The sequence below is a fragment of the Mastomys coucha genome, unplaced genomic scaffold (assembly GCF_008632895.1).
Source record: "Mastomys coucha isolate ucsf_1 unplaced genomic scaffold, UCSF_Mcou_1 pScaffold21, whole genome shotgun sequence".
Taxonomy (NCBI): Eukaryota; Metazoa; Chordata; class Mammalia; order Rodentia; family Muridae; genus Mastomys; species Mastomys coucha.
In genome coordinates, this window is record NW_022196904.1 from 22,518,922 (window position 1) to 22,537,195 (window position 18,274).

The 18,274-nt window shown below is 50.7% G+C and overlaps 1 protein-coding gene across 4 annotated transcripts in view; it reads right to left on the reverse strand.

The window, feature by feature from the left end:
• The window catches only part of Ryr1 (ryanodine receptor 1), a 129,428-nt gene that overhangs the window by 54,330 nt on the left and 56,824 nt on the right, over window positions 1–18,274 (reverse strand). For 2 of the 4 annotated variants that reach the window (XM_031385960.1, XM_031385958.1), the window contains exons 48-70: window positions 17,884–18,104; window positions 17,697–17,787; window positions 16,685–16,825; window positions 16,151–16,314; window positions 15,960–16,038; window positions 15,691–15,780; window positions 14,982–15,122; window positions 14,563–14,637; window positions 14,409–14,484; window positions 14,026–14,149; window positions 13,547–13,662; window positions 12,591–12,658; window positions 12,376–12,497; window positions 11,614–11,663; window positions 10,836–10,896; window positions 10,411–10,649; window positions 6,808–6,889; window positions 6,173–6,303; window positions 4,478–4,810; window positions 4,145–4,385; window positions 1,278–1,365; window positions 1,060–1,152; window positions 271–285 (exon numbers count right to left, since the gene is read on the reverse strand). In XM_031385960.1, the coding sequence (XP_031241820.1) occupies window positions 271–285; window positions 1,060–1,152; window positions 1,278–1,365; window positions 4,145–4,385; window positions 4,478–4,810; window positions 6,173–6,303; window positions 6,808–6,889; window positions 10,411–10,649; window positions 10,836–10,896; window positions 11,614–11,663; window positions 12,376–12,497; window positions 12,591–12,658; window positions 13,547–13,662; window positions 14,026–14,149; window positions 14,409–14,484; window positions 14,563–14,637; window positions 14,982–15,122; window positions 15,691–15,780; window positions 15,960–16,038; window positions 16,151–16,314; window positions 16,685–16,825; window positions 17,697–17,787; window positions 17,884–18,104 (2,841 nt within the window). The remainder of the gene's footprint in view (window positions 1–270; window positions 286–1,059; window positions 1,153–1,277; window positions 1,366–4,144; window positions 4,386–4,477; window positions 4,811–6,172; window positions 6,304–6,807; window positions 6,890–10,410; window positions 10,650–10,835; window positions 10,897–11,613; window positions 11,664–12,375; window positions 12,498–12,590; window positions 12,659–13,546; window positions 13,663–14,025; window positions 14,150–14,408; window positions 14,485–14,562; window positions 14,638–14,981; window positions 15,123–15,690; window positions 15,781–15,959; window positions 16,039–16,150; window positions 16,315–16,684; window positions 16,826–17,696; window positions 17,788–17,883; window positions 18,105–18,274) is intronic. The other 2 variants (XM_031385961.1, XM_031385959.1) reach the window with 1 other exon arrangement.

The following is an 18,274-nucleotide window of genomic DNA, read 5'->3' on the forward strand; positions in this document are numbered from 1 at the left end:
AAAAAAAAAAAGAAAGAAAAGAAAATGAAGATAAGAAGAGGAAGAAAAACTATCCAAACCAGAAGAGAAATAATTCAACAACTCATCAAAAGCTGAGAGTGGGGGAAAGGAGTAGATGGTTGGGGAGGAAGACAAAGAGGAAGGAAGGCAGGAGGTAAGGACAAAGGGTGAGGGACAGGGACAAAAACAGGGGGGTTGAAAGGGTGGGGCTTTGAGTGGGAAAGGGTGTTTGCCAAAAGCCATGCAGAAGGTTCCAGATGTGGCGCTGACCTGTACGTCTCCTGCCTGCTTCAACGGGTTGCCAACAGAGACAAGAAGGGTTACCCCAGCCCGACAGAGAGCCCCAAACCCAACTCCAAGTTACCCTGGTTCCTCTGACCCACCCCCACTCTTTAGTTGGGTGTTTCCAGACCTTGATTGTGTGTGTGTGTGTGTGTGTGTGTGTGTGTGTGTGTGTGTGTTGTTCTTTAGGATCTCTGAGAGGTCCTTTGTGAAATGAGGGAAAGGGAAGGGAGAGAAGTGAAGTGAAATGATGATAGGGAGAGAAGGAAAGTAATGGGGGGGGATAAGGAGGATGGAGACTAACTGGGGGGGAGGGAAGGGGAGGAAATGAGTAAACAGGATGGAGCCAGAAAAGAGATGGAGGAAGGAATGATAGGAGGGGAGATGAGGAGGGGAAGGGAGGAGGAGGGCTACAGGGAAGCAGAGGAAGAAGAGGTAGGAGAAAAAATCAGGGAGATGGAGAGGTAGAGATAGGGGGAGGTGGGGAAGAGAAGGCAGGTGAGGAGGAGGGTAACAGGGAGAGGAAGAATGAAGGGAAGGACATAAGGAGAGATATGGGGAAGGTTGTGAGGAAGAAGGAAGGGAGAAGAGAAAAAGGATGGGTGTATGTGGGAAGATGTGGTCCCTGAGAGCTACAAGGGGTATGACCAAAGCAGGACATGTGACAGGTGCCTGGGTCGGGAGGGTCAAGAAGGTAGCCCTGGAGGGTTCTCCCCATCCCCATCCAGGCCTGGAGGGTGCTCCCCACTCTACCCCTCAGTTCTGCGAAGCACCCACCTTGGCCATTTTGCTCTTATTGTCAGCCGTCAAAAAGGACATGTTGTTGATCTCGTTCTGGACCACAAAGTTCTGTTCTTCACGCTTAAAGTTCTGGTGGGGGAAGCAGCATGGGGCTCAGACCCTGAGACTGGCAGAAGGCATCAGTCTCTGGGCTTAAGGAGAGGAGAGTGGTACTGATGATGTGGGTGGGGGTTCACACAGGGTTGGGGACTCACGTGGGACTTGGACCAGTAGATGAAGATTTCTCCCACCATCCTGAACAGCTCCTCCGCGTTGGGATTGGGCTCTGTCAGCCAGTGTGCCCTGGGGGCCAGGAAAGAATGGACAAGGGTACAGGGATCCTCAGGGAAGAGGCTCACCAGAGAGTTCAGATATGCTCATGGGAACCAAGACATATCCATCCAATAGAGGGGATGGAGTGTTTAAAGGGAATCTGATCAGTCCAGTGAAACTTTAACATTTTAGGCTTTTCAGACAGGATCTTACTTTGTAGCCCAGGCTGGCCTGGAGCTCACTGTGTACACCGGGCTTACCTCAAACTCACAGAGATCTGCCTCTTGAGTACTGGGATTTGTACTACCATGCTCTATCAGAACTTTTTTTTTTTTTTTTAATTCAGCCCAGGAGGACTTGGAACTCATAGCAATCCTTCTGTGTTAGCTACTTGAGACATATATCATCAGACCCAACCCCAAGCTCAACTTCAAGTTACCCTGGCTCCTCTGACCCACCCCCCAAAGACCCAGTTTGGAATTTTCTTTAATTTTCTAATCACTATGAACTGTGCGAAGCCGAGGCTGTGAATGAAAGGATAAATGTCTCTGTGGTACATGGCTGTTTTTTAAAAGGGCGAGCTCTATATTACTGTGTATGTAGTGGAAAAACTGCATTATCCAGTACTAGGGGAATGATAAAGCTTCGTATAGCTGGGCATGTACCTCCAGCTACAAGAAGCTGAGCCATGAGTTTGAGACCAGCCTAAGCTACATAGCATGTCCAAAGTCAGCCTGAGCAACAGAGAGAGAACCTGTCACAAACAAAACAGAAGGAGGAAGGGTGGCAGACATGTGCTGTGTAGTGGGCATTGTTGGCAGGTTGTGTGACAACTGTCTTAATTTCCTTATTTAGTAGAGGACTCTGCTCAACAGCCCCTTTCCCTGTGTCAAACAGAATCCATCCTGATAGCCAAACCAAGCATGGGATTCTCTTCTAAGCCTAAAGATAAAAAATTAGTGGCAGAGATAGAGGAGAGAGGGGGTCAGATGGGCGGATAAATAAAGCCTTTTGCTGTGATCCAAAGGAGACTGTGGTAGGTGAGTGTTCTGTGTGTGTGTGTGTGTGTGTGTGTGTGTGTGTGTGTGTGTGTGTGTATGCCAACTCTCCTCCCTTTCTGTTTAGATAAAAAGAGAGAAAAAACTCAGATAGAACCAGGCTGGGAGATGTAGAGATTTCTTTAGATTCAATTTTGTGTCTAAACATGAAGGTTTCTAGGTCCAGAGTGAGCCAAAGAAAATTAACCTAATTTTGCTAACAAAACTTATGGTTGAACGTGGAAGGCCGATGAAGGAGGTGTTGCTGGGGGTTTGCCTGCCTACTTTGTTCTTGTTGTGACTACAGAGTGAGACTCTACCTCAAAAACAAACAAACAACAGCAACAACAAATAACTTACGGCCGACTTAAATAGTCAAAATCTGAAATGGCATTTGTGCAGAATGCAAACCACTATTCCCATTTCTGTCCTATGTGGCAGACATAGCTAATCAATCACAGAGCCCAAGAAAGCTTACAGTCTTTTCAATGGGGATGGATCTTGTAGTTTAAGCTATCTAAATAGTGCTTTTGATTTATTAGTTAGCAATTGGCTGATACCTGCTAATATTGTTTTCTTAAAGACCTATGTTCTTGGGGGATGTCATCTATGTTCCTTTCTTCTCTCCAGTGGGAAAAGCCTGACCATGGTCTTTCACTACATAGATGGGGCACTTAGTTTTACACACAGGTAGACACAATGCTGGAGGGGAAATAAGTCTCCTTATAGCGGATAGTATAACCCTCAATAGGGTTTTAAGAAACAGAAGGAGACAAACCCAGGAAGGCTTAGCGTGTGTGTGTATCTGTGTGTATGTATGCATTTGTGTGTGCATGTGTGTATCTGTGTGTATGCATGTGTGTACCTGTGTGTATGCATGTGTGTATCTGTGTGTATATATGTGTGTATCTGTGTGTATGTGTGTGTATGTATGTGTGTATCTGCGTGTATGTGTGTATCTGTGTGTATGCATGTGTGTATCTGTGTGTATGCATGTGTGTACCTGTGTGTATGTATGTGTGTATCTGCGTGTATGTGTGTATTTGTGTGTATGCATGTGTGTATCTGTGTGTATGCATGTGTGTACCTGTGTGTATGCATGTGTGTATCTGTGTGTATGTATGTGTGTATCTGTGTGTATGTATGTGTGTATCTTTGTGTATGTGTGCATCTGTATATATGTGTTTATCTATCTGTGTGTATGTATGTGAATATTTGTGTGTATATGTTTATATATATCTATGTATGTGTACGTATGTAGATGTGTATATGTATGCATCTGTGTGTTTGTGTGTGTACCTGTGTGTATGTTGTATATGTAGGTATGTATGTATGTATATGTACGTGTGTATCTGTGCATTTGTGTATGTATGTGTGTGGGTGTGCATGTGTGTGCATGCAGGCATTTGCTACCGTGCACATGGAAGCCAGAGCCAGAGGACAGCTTCAGGTGCCAGTCCTTGCCTTCTACCTTGTTTGAGAGAATCACTTTTTTTGCCCCCATTGCGGTCTTCAGACTAGGCAGGCTATGAGTTTCCAGAGACTGTCCCTTCTCCACCTCCCATCTCACCACAGGGCACAGGAATTACAGATGTGTGCTGCTGCAGCTAGCTTCTCATGGGTTCTGGGGTTCAAGTACAGAACCTACCCCTTCATCCACTCAGCCATCTCCCCAGCTCAGAGAGGCTCAGGAGGGAGAAGGGCTGGAGGGGTTGCAAGAGTCCATGGCAGTTTGAGGAAGCCTGAGTCAGGACAGGCGGGGCCATGCTGACCTGTTGTTGTCTACGTAGCGGATGAGCAGTGGGTAGAGGGCATACAGGTCACGGCAGAGCACGGAGAACTCGTCCCGGACCAGGAGCTCACCCTCCTCAGCTTCTGCCTTGGCCTCTAGACGCAGCTGCTCCTCCTCCGCCACCACCTTCCCCGCCCGCTTACGCAGTCGCCCAATGGTAGGGATGAAGTGGGAGCGTAGGAGCTCTGGCCTGGCACGGCTCACAATGGGCTGGGCAAACACTGCAGGAGAGTGGGTGTTACTCACATGTGACCTCTGACCTCCAGGGGCCCTAGCACTCTGCTCCCCAGGGGACACTGTCCTGCAGACCCACCAGCCAGCCGCTTCATCCACGAGGCCTCGTCGATGCCCAGGTTGTTGACTATGATTCGGAGGATGTTCCCCAGTAGGGAATTGAGGTGGTCAGAGGTGACTGCTGTACAAGGTGGTGGGGCTCCCGCAGGCAGGGCTGGCGGGGGTGCCTCAGGCCCTCGCTCCCACCAGCGGGGCAGGTAGCTGCACAGCATAGGCAATGTAATCTCGATGACGTGTGGCATCTCTGTGTAGCGTGCTCCGGACTCGGCCAGCCCCCCGATTTCTGCCATGAGCCTTTCTAGCACTGGGATGTCGGGACACATCTCCTCCACGCTGTTGGGAAGCCCCAGGACTGGGGTGCAGGGATAGGTCAGGGTATGCCAACTATCAATCCAACACCTTCCCTATGACCCTCCTGACACCTAAATCACCTTATACCTCAAAGAGTATCCAAGAACCCATCCCTCCTATCTCACCCTCCAACCCAGGTGCCTTCCACAGCCTCCCACTGAAACTGTGACCCCCCCTCCACCAAGTACTTTACATCTCAACCTCATTAACCCCTAAAGCCCAAATGCGAGATTTGTCTCCAACCTCAAAATATACCCATGGCATGGAACTTGGTCTCACTCTGTAGACCAGGCTGGCCTTGAACTCACTATGTAGACCAGGCTGGCCTTGAACTCATTCTGGAGATCCACCAGCCTCTGCCTCTAGAGTGCTGGGAGTAAGGGCATGTGACACCATGCCTGGAATGACGTGAAGCAAGAATCCCAACTTTTTATCCAGATGGGGTCTTGTGCAAGCTTTGGGCCCTAAATACCTTCACTTGTAAAATCACCTAAACTCTACGTCCGCTACATGGCAAGCTGCAAAAACTGTTTTCCAACCCTGGTGGGCTCCATGCTAGCACCTCCCACCTCAGCCCACAGAGTGCGGAGAGGAAAGGCCTGGGCTGTCGCCACCATCTGGAGCCCTCAGCTTCAGCTCTCAGAGCTCCAGACTTCCAATTGTGTCTCTGGAAACACACAGCCTATCACCCATTGTTCCCTTCCATGGGCTGGAAGTAGGCTTTTTTTTCCCTTCTTTTTCTTTTTGAATGGGGGTGGGGGGGTGGGAGCGGGGCTGAGTCTCCTGTAGCCCAGGCTGGCCTCGAACTTTCTAAGGAGTGAAGATGGCCCTGAAGAAGGCCCTCCAATGTCTTACCTTCCAGATTTTGGGGTACAAGCTCATGCAACCACACTCGGCTGGGTTTGGGGAGCACTGTGTAACTCTTCTGATTGGATTTTTTTCTGAGCCCCACTCCTGGCTCTAACCCGGGGGGTTGTGAAGACAGGATACCTGCCTGTGGCTTGTGTGGCCACCACCTCTGACCCTTGCCCCTAAGTGCCACTCCGCAGACATTGTGAATGAAACATATTCACGATAAGCCCCGGTCATTCAAACCTCAAGGACACTGGAAGGTACCTGCCTCCCTAAGCGTCACATTACCGACTCCACAGTCAGCCTCTCTGCTCTGAGTTTCATCTCTGACCCCCTGACCCTCCCAGTGGGCCCCTTACAGCACAGCCTGGACCCTTCAAGGTCTGGCTGTTGTGGAACACTACTCTCCTGGAGACTTCTCAGCTCCCCACAGCCCAGATTTAGGGAGCACCACACCCCGAGAGCGGCTCTCCTGTGCCCCTGACAGCTGCCCCAGCCCACTGCAACTCACTGGCCCGTTCTCGAGGAGACTTGGTGGTGTAAACAGAGCAGGCGTTGTATTCATTCAGCTCAGGCTCCAGGAATGCCACGGGCATGGCTGCGGCCAGGCGGGCCAGGCATTCTCCCAGGGCTGGCCGCAGTCTGGGAGGAGAGTTGCAGTTAGTTTCCGCGCCCCTCCGCTGAATCTTGAGCCCCAGCCCCACCCTGCTCAGGAGCGCCCCTACTGGTCCACTCTGGAGCAGAGTTGCAGGCGCCGCTCTCCTGTGCACCCTTCTCTGCGTGCCTGGCAAAGACTTGCATGCAGACTGAAATGTTCCTCTCTAGTGATCCCCAGCGTGCTGCTGTCCCGTTTCTGCACGTCTCCTGCCAGGTCAAGCTTGTTCCCCAGAGAAGCCACTCAAGACTCCTTAGTCAGCAGGTGTCTGGGTCCCACTCTCCTAGACCCCACACCCTGTGTCTATGCCTGGCTTTTCCACAACGCTCCCTCTCTTGGCTTCTGGCATGAACTTCAGTTATGCTCGTTTAGTGTCAAGTTCAAGATTTTAACATGTCCAGCTTTGCGTCTCCACCCCACTTCACATGTCCCCTCCCTTCACCCCATAGCCTCTAAATGCTTATATAAACCCCAAAATCTGTTTTTCTTACTTTTCCACATAGGGGTTCCTGGTGGTTCCCAGAGAGTAGATACTGCATAGCGTTCGGTAGCAAGAAACTTGCACGTCATCCACTGAAGAGGAGAGAGAGAGTGAGGGTCTGAGCTGTGTCCACCATGCCAGCTCGCCCCTTACCACCTTCTCTGTCACCACATGGCCGGTGGGTAACAGATAGAGCTGTACAGCCCTCTGCCATTTATGCTTTGTAAGACCAGCTCGCTCTTAGCCTCAGGTTCCCTATCTGTAAAGTGGGATTATTGTAGTACCTTCTGCCCAGAGTAGGTTGAGGATCAAATGAATTGTTGCTGTTGTTTTAATTTGTGATGTTGTGGGTGGAACATGGCACCTCACACGTGCTAGGCAAGTGTTCTACCACCGGAACACATCCAATTCTAAACTAAATTAATTCTTGAAAAGTAATTAGAAAAGGACACAGGCTAGACAGTGGTGGCACACACTTTCAATCCTAGCACGTGCTGGGGTGGCGGGGGTGGGGGTGAGAGTGGGTAGGGGGTGGGGGAGTGGAGGAATGGGAGGCCAGGGTGTGAGAGGATGGGTGATTGGAGGGCAGAGGCAGGTGGATCTCTGAGTTAGAGGTCAGTGTGGTTTAGAGTGAGTTCCAGAACAGCCAGGACTACCAAAAAGACCCTGTCTCAAAAAAAAAAAAAAAAAAAAAAGGACGAAAGAAGAAAGGTGGAGGTATTTGCTAAAGGGGAGGAGCTTACTAAAGGAGAGGGACTTACTAAGGGAAGGGGCTTATTTTCCCTTGGATCTCTTTGATGAACATGGTAACACTTCTTCCAGAACTTAGCACAAACGTGTGCATGGTTTCAGGCAGCCCACACCCCTACCATAGGGCCAAGATAAGATCCTCACTGACTGTACAAATCCATCAGGACAATGTGGGGCAGGGAGGCTCAAGGTTTAGGAAAAAACTATAGAAAGAAAGCAAAATACAAGGGGAGGGATGTCACAACATCTATATTTTTCCATGTGTGTGTGTATTTGTGTAATACACATATGTGTATGTGTTCCAGTGTGTGTGCATGTGGAGGTCAGAGGTAGAAAGTGGTCAGTTGCCTGATTCCCTCCTTTCTTCCTTCTTTTCTATTTATGAGTATATTGATGTGTTTGTTTATGCATACATTTATTTAGGTACTATTTTTTTTATTTAAGGCAGGAACTCACTATGTATCTCTGGATGTCCTGGAACTTACTATGTTGAGACTACAGGCCCAGCTCACCTTGTTTTTTGAGGCTATCTCTCACTGACCTTGGAGCTCACAGATTCTGTGAGTGTAGCTGGTAGCAAGCCTCAGAGGATGCTCTTGCCTGTCTTCCCAGCACCGAGACTGCAGGAGCATCCCACTGCACGCGGTTTGTATGTGAACCCTGGGGATCCACACCCAGGTCCTCACCCTTGAATGGCAAATACTTTCCCCATTGGGTCATCTCCCTAACCTCTGGGATTATGAAGTTTTAAAAATTAATGACAGCTGAATGTGGCAATGAGTGCCTGCAATCTCAGCTTTGGGAGGTGGATCAAGAGTTGAAGGCCTGTGGTGGCCACGTCTTTAATCCCAGAACACAGGAGGCAGAGGCAAGTGGATCTCTGTGAGTTCAAGCCTAGCCTTGTGTACACAGTAAGTTCCAGGACAGACAGATCTACATAGTGAGACCTTGTCTGAAATAAACAAAAAACAAACAAAGAAAGAAAAACAACAACCACAAAAGGAGTTGAAGACCAGCCTGGGCTATATGAGACTGTGTCTCAACAGATAAAACAAGGGCCATCAGGATAGCTCAGGGAAGCCTGATGAACTGAGTTTGGTCCGAGAATCCATATGTGGAAGCAGAAAGCTAACTCTCTCAGATTGTCTTCTGACCTCCATCCATGCACCATATTGGCACACTTACACCACACATAAACACATAATAAAGTAATAAATGTAAAAAAAAAACCACCAAAACTCAAACTAGAAAAGATTCTTATTTCAAATAAACAGTGAGTTCAGGAGTGGCTATAGGATAGGTCATAGTTTCATGCCCTGAAGTCCCTGCAGAACGCCCCCACCTTTTCCCCAGAAGCAATAGGGCCTGCTATGGTGTTTCCCATGGGGCTCACATGCTTCAGGCTGGGCCCCAAGGCAATGATGTTCGGAGATGGAACTACTGCGATCTGATTGGATCTTAAGGGCTCTGACCTCACTAATGGGTCCTACTCATAACTGGATGGGAGGTAGGGGTCCTTGGGCGCGGGTCATTTGGAAAGTATGTCCTTTCCCCTGCCTCTTTGTCTCAGTGTCTCAGACTCCTGGTTCCCACGAGGTCAGCAGCTTGCTGCATGCCCCCACTGCCATGATGCCACCCAAAGTAATGGAGCCAGATTGACAAATGACTGAAATCTCTGAGAGTGTGAGCCAAATAGATCTGTCTTCCATCTGAATTGCTTTTTTAGGGGTATAGGGTGGGGCTCGAGACAGGTTTCTCTGTGCAGCCCTGGCTGCCCTAGAACTAGCTCTGTAGATCAGGCTGCCCTCAAACTCATAGAGATATACCTGTCTCTGACTCCTGAGTGCTGGGATTAAAGGCATGCATCACCACTGCCCAATCTGAATTGCTTCTTTCAGACAGTCCATCACTGTGAGAAATTCTGACTAACAAGGCCACTTCTAGACTGATCCTTATAGGAGCTGCAGCAACTGCTCATTTCATTTAGCCTCCTCAGCTGCCTGGAAGGGGGATGCCTGTGGTGAGGCATGTGAGGGAAAGGCACCATTTCAGAGAAGGCAGGCAGGGCCACGAGATGGAGGGAACTGGGGCTCTGACCTTAGGACTGTCCTGATTTACTTTGGAGAGTGCAACGTTCAAGAGAAAGAAACTTCTAGCTTGTTTGAGTTACAGTGATTAGAGTCATTGGGTCTCTGGTGTGTAAGTAGCTGAATCTACTTTGTGTGTATGTGTGGTGCTAGGGATGGAATCCAGCACCCTGTGCATGCTAGGCAGGGGCTCTACCACTGAGCCAAGCCCTCAGCCCCTCACTAGGGGATTCTAGGCAGGGGCTCTACCACTGAGCCACGCCCCCAGCCCCCTCACTGGGGGATTCTAGGCAGGGGCTCTACCAGTGATTTCTTTTAGCCTTTCATTGTGAATTCTATAGGAGAGCTACTCAGTGAGTCTTTCTTCCAGCCCTTCACTGCTGGATACCAGGCCAGTGCTATACCTCTGAGATGAGAATTCTCAGCCCTTGCTTTTCTTTTGCTTTTTGTAAGTCAAGACCTCACCATGTAGCCCAGGCTGGCCTAGAACTCACTATATAGCCCAGGCTGGCCTCAAACTTGCAGCAGTCCTCCTGCCTCGGCTTCTTACTCGGCTGGGATTACTTACAGGTATGCATCACCACTGTGGTTTTTGAATTCACATCTTAGTTAACACCTTCGGTTCCCTACAGTTCACTAACTGTGTGCTTTGGCTCACTGCAAGAAAGCATTTGCTCCAACACCAGGTGACTCTGCCCCGCACCTCAGGGTGAACAGTGCCGGTCAAGCTGACACCCCACCCCATGCCCCTTGCCCGCAGTGTCAGGAGTCCTTACGGATGACATCGTCTCCGAACTGGTGCTGGGCGATGTGCTGGAAGAGGGTGGTGAGGACGGGCAGCAGAGCCACCGTGGTGTAGGTGAGGTTCTGGCCCACGCCCTTCACCTGCGTGCGCGCCTGCGACACCTTGCCTAGCCGCAGGTTCTCCACCATCTTCTCAATGTCCTCGGAGGCACTCTCGAAGAAGGAGCGCAGACCCGCCTTTACGATCTCAGGGCCCGATTTCATCACCGTTCTATAGGTGGGGTGCAGAGCTGTAGAAGCAGAGTGTCCCCTCTCTTCCCACTCCTTCCCTCCCATCCTTCCTTGATCCTCTCCTTCCATTCAGCTTTCTTCTTGAGACAAAGTGTCACTCAGAGAGTCTAGGAGGACTGGGTTGGGGGACATGGTTAAAGTGTGTGTGGGTACCCCGAAGCCGTACCTGGCATCCAGGGAGCGTGCCAGTATGTGAAGACAGTTGACCACAGCTGGGGCATCGGTCCCTGGGAAAGGAATATGGGCCAGGATGAGGAAAAGACCGTGTGATGGTTTGTGATATGCTCGGCTCAGGGAGAGGCACCATTAGGAGGTGTGGCCTTGCTGGAGTAGGTGTGTCACTGTGGGTGTGGGCTTAAGACCCTCACCATAGCTGCCTGGAAGTGAGTCTTCCACTAGCAGCCTTCAGGTGAAGATGCAGAACTCTCAGCTCTGCCTGCACCACACCTGCCTAGATGCTGCTATGTTCTTGCCTTAATGATAATAGACTGAACCTCTGAACCTGTAAGCCAGTCCCAATAAAATCTTGTTCTTTATAAGATTTGCCTTGGTCATGGTGTCTGTTCACAGCAGTAAAACCCTAACTATGACAGGCCCCAAGGCTAGAACCTCCTATGTTCATTCCAACCCTTTCTGTCTAGGTTCATGCTACGCCATAGCTAGCCCTGCTGAGCTTCCACGGTTCCCCTGGGTGTCCCCCACCCCAGCACTGGCTGTCCTTCCTTCCGTTCTCCCTTTTTTGTCTTCTGTCTAGCTCTGACTTCTCAGGACTGTCTCTGTGTGAGACAGTGGTTGTATGGCTATCTACCCATCCCAGGATGACCCAGTCTATGATCAGAGGGAAAAAGTTATAAAAGACTGAGCGAGGAATTCTTTCTTCCAGGTGGAGTTGGGCATAAAGGAAGCAAGAGAGCTGGCAGAGGCTCAGAGGCGGGGCTACGTACCGAAGAGGGAGACTCGGTGGCGGACAAGAGCAGCAAGTTTACAGAAGAGGCTGAGGAAAGAGAAAGGGATCGAAGGAAAGAGGAGTGAGGAGACCAAGATGAAAGACAGCAGTGACATGATCAGAGGACACAGACCAAGCTTGACAGTCACAAGCAAGGGCTGCAGGAATGGTTCAGTCTTAGGGTGAGTGATGGCCTAGAATTCCCAGTGAGGGGCTGGGGTGTGGCTCAGTGGTAGAGCCACTGCCAGGAATAGTCCAATAGTAGAACCCCTGCCTAGAATCCCCCAGTGAGGGGCTGGAGGCGTGGCTCAGTGGTAGAGCCCCTGCCTAGAATCCCCCAGGGAGGGGCTGGGGGCGTGGCTCAGTGGTAGAGCCCCTGCCTAGAATCCCCCAGTGAGGGGCTGGGGGCGTGGCTCAGTGGTAGAGCCCCTGCCTAGAATCCCCCAGGGAGGGGCTGGGGGCGTGGCTTAGTGGCTCACACATTTAGCATATGTAAAGTTCAGTCCTCAGCACTGCAAGAAAAACAAGTCACAGGGATAACTGGACAGCAGAGGTGATGGAGGAGAGGCTGTGTTTGTCAGAATGACTGGTTTGTTTCACGAAGTCCTGGGAGCTTCTTTAGACTCAGGGAAACTTGGACAGTTGGTCACTTTAGAGCATCCCAGTTCAGAAACAGCCATCAGAGCCCACAGGAGTCAGGGTCAGGAAGAAGAGGTTTGGGACTAAAATGCTGTAACGTTAGAGGTCACAGGCAGCCCACCTGGTGATCATTTCCTTCTCCTTGTTGGAGGCGTGGCCACCACTGCCCAGCACTTTGGCCGGTGTGGATAGGAAGTAGAGACAGTGGTTGGTGAAGTATTGGTTGATCAAAGGCAGCAGAATCTAGATGGAGAAGGGAAGAGCAGAGGGGCTGGGTGAAGGGTCCCGGGACCCTCCTAGACCACAGCCCCTCCAGATTCTGAGCCCACCTCTTACCTTAGCAAAGAATTTAATTTCCTGTTCGTGTGGGGATTTCTCCACCCGTCCGCTGCTGACCACAGCCTCTGTGGGGAAGGGCAAGTAGGGGCTATTGTGGGTTTAAGCTGAGGAAGCCAGCATGTTCTGGTAGGAAGGGACACTGGGTGGGGCAAAGTTAGGAAATAATGACATGTCTTTAATCCCAGCCCTTGGGAGGCAGAGTTAGATGGACCTCTGTGTTCGAGGGCAGCCTGGTTTACAGAGCAAGTTTCAGGACAGCCAGGGCTACACAGAGAAACCTTATCTCAAAAAAACAAAACCAAACTAACCCCAAATTTTTTTGTCTCTTATTCTTTCACACCTGCCCTGGCCACAGTCAAGCCAGAGGGACTCTGGCCACCTGGGCTAGGTCCCTGCTCAGACCCCTCCTGTGACTCCGTCTCTGTGCAGAGGACAAGCTCTTAACTCCCATCTACCTACAAGGCTCCACTCTCCTTACTGGATGACCTAGCAAGGTCCCTTCAGATACTCAGACACTCCCTTCCAGTCTGAGACATGATGGGTGGTGGTTTCACAAGCCATTTGCCATGACACCCTCCAAATGCCCTCACCCCACTCCTCCGTGTTTTGGCACAGATGTCACAGGGTCACTCATGCCTTCCTTGAATACCCTGCTTAAATGGCAGCTGGCTCCACACTCCCAGCCCACCTTTCCCTGGTGCCCTCTTCTCACAACACTAGGCAGTTCCTAGCACACTTGGCTTAGTTATGTGTGACTCTGTATGACACTAAAAGAGGGATTCGGATGAAGAACCATTTTTGACTTGCTCCCTGCTAATCCATCCCATCGTCCTCAGCAGAGTCTGCCATAACTGATACTCCATAGATGCTAGTTGAGGGAGAGATGGGTGAACAAGTGCCCTGGGTGGGTCTTTGCTGATGACATGGAAAGATGGGAGGGAATTTTTTCCTACCCAGGTGGGCGATGAATTCCTGGGAGATGTCCATCCAGCGCAGCAGCTGCTGCAGGAAGCCGAAGGCAAATCGTTTTTCAATGGAGGATGTGTCCAGTTCCATGTCCTTAAGACCCCTTTGTGGAGAGGCAGAGACAGTCAGCTCAGACACAGGCCCTACCCTACTTCACACACCTTTCTGGTCAGCCTGTGCACACTGTCCACTTGCAGGTCCTTCCTCCACCGGCCTCTTCCTCATCTCAGGTTGTTCTCTGAGTCTTGCTTCCCCATGCTTCTCCCGCTTGGCCTGATCGATCGGAGCCCTGCCTTTAGCATATTTGCTGGCCCTGACTTCACTGCCAGTAGGGGGTCTGCTGGCTGCTTTCAGGTCTACCCTTTCTTTGGCTTTCTCATAGCCCTGCCTCCATCCCAAGCCCTGCTCCTAAGGCCTTCCGGCCCTGCCTGCAGTTGCTTGGGCGGAGGTTCACGGGTTCACGTGCCTGGTTACAGCATAGCCATTCATCTGCAGAAACTTCAGCAACTCCTGGGCCTTCTCCCGGTCCCGTGCCTTCTCCTTGGCCGTGAGCGTATCGTAGGGGACCAGTAGAGGATGGGAACCACCCCCTGGGGATGGCAAAGATTAGAAATCAGGGGCCATAAAAGACCCAGGCTCCTGCAGTTGAGTTGGCCGCACAATTAAAAAAGTACTAAAAATGCAAACATTGTATCCCAATGCCGGACGTCAGTGCAATGGAGCAGAGCCGGGAGAGTGATTAAGTAACACCACGAAGCCAGGACTCTAACCGAGGCCCTGTGACTGCGCTGGGTCAGGGTGGGGGAGGTGGGTGGGGGAGCAGTAGTAAGAGGGGATGGGTGCCCTCACCTTTAGCCTCCAGCTCTTGCTTCTTCTTTCGCCCCCACGTGTTGTGGTAATTTTCTGCCAGTTGTTCGGCCATGGCCTAGAAGTGGGATGCAGACGTTCAAGGATCAGATTTAGACAGGCCTGAGCTTCCTAAATAAAGGGTCTGGGATCTCACCTGCAGCTCCCGGGACAACGTAACCACGCTGAGGTCCGGTGGCTGGGGATTGTAGCCTTCTCGAGGGTCATATGTCTGAGAGGACAAGAGAGAGAGGGAATACTTAAGGGGCATGTAGGAGGTTCTGAGCCTTGTTCCAGATGCCTACCCTGAGCCCGTCCCTTAAGGCTCCTAAGCCACCCTCCTCGGCTTTTTAGTTCCTCAGGCTGGTAGCTGTCCTTTCGGTGCTAAGATTTCCGCCCAGGACTGCCCACCTTTTCTTACTTTATCTCCCCTCTGTCAGGCTTTATTGCAATCCCACCCATCCAGCCCGCCCCTTTTCATAGTCCCCGACCACTTGGAGGCACCCCTCTCAATCCCACCACATCTGACCCATCCCTCCCCTTGCTCAGACCTTCACTGACAACTCGAAGGCTAACCTGGGCACTTTGGGATATCTTTCTTGTTTTTTTCTTTTCCGTCTTCTCCTCTTCACCTTCCCTGGCCTTCTCTACTGTCCATTCCCAGGCAATCATGGCCTTCAAAGACTCCTTGATGGGCCAGCGGTAAATCTCTTTGTCCTGGGGCAGATCAAGTAAGCAGAGTTGGTGGAATGGGGCCAGAAGGAAAACTTTTTTTGTTTGTTTGTTTCTCTGTGTAGCTCTGGCTGTCCTGGAACTCACTCTGTAGACCAGGCTGACCTCGAACTCAGAAATCTGCTTGCCTCTGCCTCCCAAGTACTGGGATTAAAGGTATGTGCCACCACTGCCCGGCCAGAAGGAAAACTTGATTCAGTTTCCCTGATCTCTACAGGCTCAAGCAGGAGAAACCCCACCAGGGGCTAGGAAGTTAGAAGTGGCTCGGTCAGGATTGGAACCCAGGACTCTCACCTGGTCTGTAAACAAGTGACACAAACATTCCTAGCACTCATGTGACAAAGGCCTCAGAGAAGTCTTGCTATCAAGGACTCTTTCTAGAGAAGGGACCTGAAGATTCTGGGGTCATCCAGGGGAAGCATATAATCTTGAGAAAAGGCAAAATCCATGACCAGATGCCAGCCAACCTGTGAAGTGCCTCACTCCTCCCTGGCCCCCCTAAATTCTGGAGTTTCCTTCTGACCTCTGACATCAGGACCTAACGTTTGGTCACCTTCTCTGAGAAGGTCTTGTAGGGTCTCAGCATGGGGTGGGTCTTCAATTCTTCATCAATGTTCTCGCCATAGGACCAGTTGTTCTGAATCTAGAGGTGGAGGCCAGATGAGAGGTAGAAGAGAGTGGAGGATAGATGCGAGGCAGGGGAACCTTGTATGGCTCTCAGAGAACAGTGATGGCTGAGGATCTAAGACAACCTGAGGCCTCTGGAAGGTATGAGGCTCCAGGAAAGGAAGGTAGGTAGAGGTGGAGGGCCCCAGTGTTCACCTTGTCGAAGGCCCACTTCTCATGGGTGTATTCTGCGAACTTGTTTATGAAGGAGTCCAGCTTCTCGGGGATGATGACGCTGTTAGAAGAGATGGGGTCACAGCCATTAGGGTGGGGCTTCCCTCTCTCTGTGGAACCTTCCTTCTCCCAACCCTTGTCTGTCCACACCATTGTCTGTCCCTGAGTCTCACTTGAGAGTCTCCACGGGTCGGGGATCAAAGTTGCCTTCAGCGTCTACTGTGGCTTTTTTCTCCGTCTTGGATGAGTATGAGGCATCCACGTAGTCAGGGGGCAGTGCGCCCGCAATGGCACACAGACAAGGCATGGCTATTCGGTAAAGCTCCTGGTCGTATTTCTGGAGGTGCCAGGGTTGAAAGAGTGGATCATGCAGGCTTCGCTTAGCCTGCAACCTTACAGTCCCCAATCCACCCTCTAACCATCAACTCCCCTCTCTGAATCCACAAATCTGCTAGTCACTCTCTCTGCAGCCCGAGCCTCACTTTGGTCTGTTTTGTTCATTTTTTAAGGCAGGTCTCATGTAGCCTAGGCTGTCCTTAAACTTGATGTATAATCCAAGAGTGACTGAATTCCTAATCCAACTGCTTCTGCCTCCCGCTAAAATTACTGGTGTGTGCCACCAACCCAACAGGGTTCTCATTCCAGATCAAGCTTGAAACCCCAAACCCTCCGCGCAGGCTCCTCTGAGACCCCATAAGTCCCCAGACCTTATGCGCCAGAGAATCAAAGATGCCCCAGAAGAGTTTGCGTGTGAGGTGCAGCTCTTCCTCAGAGGTGACCCCGAAGTTGGCCCAGCCTGTGGGGAGGCAGTAGTATTTCCAGCAACGCTCATAGTGGTTGGTAAGGAGCTGAAAGCAAGAGACACACAGAGGAGGCATAAGCAGATGGCAGGCAGCGAAGGCCCCAGGAGGCAGAGGGTGTCAGTGCTTGCAAATGAGATGCTAATAAGGGAAGGATGGTGTGCTTATTAGAGAATGGTCCTAGACTGCTTATTACTCAGAGTTGGTATTCTCAATGAGAGCCAGGATAGGCATTAAACTACGGCTGGATTTGTCTGTTTTTTCACAGAAATAGGCAAGCTAACAGTCTCCTGGTAGAATTGTGTGCACACTAATGGGATGATCCATGCTTATGCAAATTAGCATGTCAAATAGAAACATAGGCAGTGCCCCATGCAAATATATGGTAATCAAAAAAGGCCTCCTCTATCCAATATGCAACTTAGAGTTGGGGCTAATTTAGGCATCTTATGCAAGACAGTCTAAGTTAGATGGGGTATCTCCTTATGCAAACTAGCATGCAAATGATAAAGTAGGAGAGACAGTATGCAAATATTCAGAATAGCTATGGTACTGTTGATTCAAATAAACGCACTCATTTGAATACTGGAAGGCTGGTGGTCTGGACATGAGAATAAAATGCTAATTAGGAAAGTAGTGCGCCCATGAAAATATATGCTAATTGAGGCGGGGGCTGGCTCACTTAGTTAGGCAAATTAAGCGGTAATTAGAGAATGTTAGCAGCGCCAATGACGCAGAGCGAATGTCATGGGAATCCTAGATGGCAAATGAGGATGTTAATTGGTTTCCTTAGGGTTTGCTGTCCTCCAGCTTTGGTTAGCTGTGTGGGTATGGCTAAAAGGAATGACCCCACGGGTCCAGAGGCACAGCTAGACTCTGGGTGAGAGAAGGACTGGCTCCAGCTAAGGACCGCCCTCACCTTGAGTGGCATCTTGGCGAACTCATTGAGGATGGGCACATCGAACACCAGGCGTCGAAGCAGGTGCTGGAGCATGGACGGGCGGATATACCTGAGGAGGTCAAGCCCAGAGTGGGCAGAGATCTCACATGAGTCCCCGCCTTGGCGACCCTACCCACTCCCTCAGTCACCCTCGGCCCCTCTTCACCTGCACAGTGCCATGAGGCAGTCCTCGATGACATCGCGCTGTGCTTTGGTGAGCGAGCGGCCCCGCGACAGCCGGTACACTGTGTGGAGCATGGAGTCCACCATAATGGCTCTGTGCTCGGTGCCCGCAAAGAGTGGTGCACACTTGGTGATGAGCGGCAGCACAGCCAGGCACAGGTAGCGGTTCAGGGCCAGTGCCATCTCCGTGGTGCTGAAAGTAGCCTGGGATGTAGGGTGAGACCATCAGACCCTTAGTGTTGCCTTGGTACCCAGGCTTCTAAACATTCATTCTCCTAAATCTCACTCCTCCAGATCTCTACACACATCTACCCACTATTATCTGGGTAATAGTAATAAATTTCAATCTCTCTCTCCCCCCTCCCCCCTCCCTC